Source organism: Octodon degus, unplaced genomic scaffold (genome assembly GCF_000260255.1).
Source record: "Octodon degus isolate 3935 unplaced genomic scaffold, OctDeg1.0 scaffold00205, whole genome shotgun sequence".
In the NCBI taxonomy this organism is placed as follows: Eukaryota; Metazoa; Chordata; class Mammalia; order Rodentia; family Octodontidae; genus Octodon; species Octodon degus.
In genome coordinates, this window is record NW_004524781.1 from 607,848 (window position 1) to 611,731 (window position 3,884).

General features: G+C 50.6%; 1 protein-coding gene across 2 annotated transcripts in view; it reads right to left on the reverse strand.

Annotated features, from left to right (window-relative positions):
* LOC101565189 (glutathione S-transferase A4-like) overlaps window positions 1–3,884 on the reverse strand; it is a 39,987-nt gene that overhangs the window by 19,041 nt on the left and 17,062 nt on the right. For both annotated transcript variants that reach the window (XM_023704833.1, XM_004644623.2), the window contains exon 2: window positions 521–625. In XM_023704833.1, the coding sequence (XP_023560601.1) occupies window positions 521–607 (87 nt within the window). In that variant the 5' untranslated portion in view covers window positions 608–625. The remainder of the gene's footprint in view (window positions 1–520; window positions 626–3,884) is intronic.

A 3,884-nucleotide genomic window follows, 5' to 3' on the forward strand; every position in this document is an offset into this window, starting at 1 on the left:
CTGGTGGGCTGAGCTGGCCACACACACACACCACACTCTCTCTCTCTCTCTCTCTCTCTCTCTCTCTCTCTCTCTCTCAAAAAAAAAAAAAAAAAAAATTAAAAAAAAAAAAAAAACAAGGCAATTCCAAGACGCCTGTGAAAAGTCAGTGGGGAAGAACTTAGCTGGGGAATCGGGGTGAATAGGAAATGACTGGGATGCTGCAGTAGGACCTAAAACACGCCAGGAAGTCAGGGAATGCCAGGGAGAGGCGTCAGATGTGAGTCTCCTTTCTCTTCTTAGTCTTGCTGTCTACCAAAATCTTAGCACTTCTGAAGCTACCAGAACACCCCCACGCCCCTGCCTCCGATTTCTCCCCAGCCCGCACTCCTCTGAACAAGCACTCCCTCATCTCACACCCACAATGGCACTTGGAAAGGGGAAGAACAGATATGCCCTGGAGGTGCCACCTTGAATCTGAAAGCTGAAGGTCACTTCCACAATCCCCAGTCACCTCCCCCGCTTCCGGGTCAGAACCCACCTCCACTCCAGCTGCGGCCAGCAGCCAGCGGATCGACTCCATCCTGCCCCTGCCACGGAAGTAATAGAGCTTGGGTTTGGATCCCATGGCTTCTGGCCTGGTTTCCTACAAGGCAAAATTTAAATACACATAAAGAACAAACTACCACATGCCTTTCGTAGGTCTCCCTTTATAGAAATTCCAAACAGGTAAAACAAACTGATTGCTCAGGAATACATACCCAGAGGTAAAACTATGAAGAAAACCCAAGAAAATGACAATTTTTGAAGCCAGGTGGTGGTTAACTCCTGTGAGGTCGGGCTGGGAGACCCCAAAGGGAGTCAGTACTTTGGCCAGACAGTAACCCTGAGGGTGGAGCCCTCTCCCGGGCACAGCAGTCACTGAGCATTTACCATGCTGATGGCAAGACAAAGGGGAACTCACCAGAGGCCGTGGGGACCTGGCTGGGGCAGGGGCAGCCCTGGGCCCGCAGCCACCCAGAGACAGTGCCACTGAGGGGCGACAAATCTGAACAACCAATATGAAGACAACGCTATGAAATGCAACAAATAATGTCGAATTCATAGTATTTTACTTAGTGAAATTATGTTATCATTTGTAACTTTTTCTTTTTTAATACTACTTTGTATTATCTTTAAAAAATAGTAAAAAGAATTAAAAAGAATAAACTGCACACATCAAGGCTCCCGAGTATTCTTTTGATTCGGAATACTGGCTGATATTTGGAGAAAAGATCAGGAATTCCCGTGATGGTGCTGTAACGGATCGGCGAGCGAACCTGGCACAGAAGGCTTTTCCTAAGAACCTCAAGGAAGCGGGCCTGTTCGAACTGAGGGGTTTTGCGGGAACCGGGGACTCTGCTGTTAGACCAGGATTCGGGTGCTTACCCGGTCCCCACAAAGCTGGGGGCCCTCAGACCCTGCCACGAGGCTACCTGGGGCCTCTGGTACCTAAGTGTGCTGGCGCGAGTGCGCCTCAGCACTACAGGGGTGGAGGGCGGCTTCCTGTCCTGGGCTGGGGACCCCGCGCTGGCTTAGGGGATGCTACGCCGTGGGGGGTCTGGGGGAGCGCTGCCAGGTAGCGGAGGGAATCCGTCAGGGCCTGTCCGGGATGCGACAGAAGACTCAGCCTGAGCTAGTAAGCAAGCCTCACAAGAAGGTACAAAACGAAACGGAGGAAGAAACAGAATACGGGCAACTCAGTATGGTAGCACTGGCAAAGACGCGATCCTACAAAACAGTCCAGAGGTTCAGCCGCGAGGGTGTTCGTTCTTTCCTTGTTTTTTTCTTTAGTGTTTGTGTGTGTGCTTATGTGTGCGGGCGCGATTCTAAGCAGCTCGGACTCTAGTGATCCTCCTGATTTCTGCCGCCCGGGTGCTGGGATTACCGGCGTGCGCCACCACGCCCGGACTCCGGGACTCAGCGCGCGCGGGGGCGGCGCGCCACGCGGTGCCAGTTATCACACCCCGGCGCCTGCGCTTACCTAAGCGAGTGCTTAGTCCGCTGAGCTACATCGCCTCCCCTGCTTCTGTTTTGTTTCACGTGGACTGTACAGCTTCTCTCTGGGATAACTTGCTCCCTTTATTGCCTTGGGCTGATGTCAAGGTTCAGGCCCTTTGAACGGCCTCTGCTGGGGTGACATTGAAAACAGCAACTTGCTAAAAGGTCTCCCGGTTGTCCTAGAGACACAAAAGGGTGCATGGTTGACCAGATTCCCTGGCTGGGAAACCGTGTTAGGGCGCAGCTCTGCTAACAAGGTGAGCCTGGCAGTAAGACGAGTGATGGAGCTGCTGCCCGACCACAGGCTGCCTGGACTCTCCGTCCCCTCCACGTCCCAAGTAGGCGACAAGGACTTACTCCTAGCACGTTCATTACTAACACATATATCACATGTTTCAAAATCACCAATACAGATTTTGTATGTGTGTGTATTTTAGGGCAAGGCCCACAGGGTCTGCAGGGTCTCACTACACAGATCAGACTCGTAGTGATCCCCGTTTTTAGCCTCCCAAGCACTGGGACTACAGGCACGCGCCACCAGGCCCAGGCTCAGTCACCGTCTCAGTGTGCCCTGGGGGTGGGGCTGGCACAGCAGGCTGGAGACCCAACCCCAACCACCGTGAAGTAGGCGCTTTAGTCCGCTGAGCTATCAGGTCAGCCCTACCAACAGATTTTTAATGTTCCCATCACAAAAAATGGTCAAATGGGGAGGTGGTAGATATATAGATATAGGTATAGACTTTTTTTTTTTTAATTTTAGGGAAGAGTCTACAGGGTATTCAGGGTCTCACTACTAGATTGGACTTGTAGTGATCCGCCTGTTTACAGCCTTCTAAGAGCTGGGATTACAGGCGCGTGCCACCCACTCAGTCTCAAAATTTGAGAAAAAAAAATTTTTTTTGGCAGAGGTTGGCTCAGGCTGCTTTAAAGGTGGATCTGGTGAGGCATGTGGAGCTGGGGATCGAACCGCAGTACCCTGCACCTGGCTGTGTTCGCATGAGCAGGCCCCCGAGACGTGGTAGGATTTAATTATCTTGACTGAGTCTTCCTGTAATGCATTCTTAGATCAAAACATCACACTGTATCCCATAGACATAATTATCTGTTAATGAAAATAAATTTTAAGGTGTTTCAAATTTAAAAAGGAAGGGGCCGGGGAGATGGTTCAGTAGAATAAGCACTTGCCTGGCAAGCTCAAGGGCCCAAGTTCAATCCCCACTTCCGCCAAAATAAATAAAAAGGAAGAGGGCATAGGAACTGCCAGACATGCCAAAGACCCTGCAGGATAAACATCCACAAGAACTTCCAGCACTGGAGACATGTGCCTTCTGGGGGCCGCATGCCAGGCACCAATAGGGTGACAGGAAGTTAGTAAAGCAAAAGAAATGAGAGGCTGACAGCGACTCAGGCCCTTAGGTCCCCCTCCGGCTGCCTTCAGACACAGATAAGGCAGTCCTGAGGTGCGGGCAGGTGTGGGGGTCTTGCTCAGGAAAGTTCTGCTCTGCACTTTCTTGGTATGCAGTGCTCAGACCATGTGGACCCCCTCAGAGGGGGACATTCATCTCTGGCTGGGGCTAGGCTAGTCCTATGTGTCCTCTGTAAAGGTTGTTTGCAAATGCAATAGATACTCTTTTTTTAAAAGGAGCTAAGACTTGTGTAACTTTGTCTCGGTGTTGCAGTATAAGATACTTTACAAATAAAATCTAAAGAGGCTTTTGCCCACATCTTGCACATTCTGAGCACCATGAGCATTTTGTGGCTTCTGTTTTCTGGGGGGACGGCAGCCTGTCGTCTCCAACAGCCTCCAACAGCCTCCTACAGCCTCCTACAGCTCTTTTTTTTTTTTAATTTTTATTTATTTATTT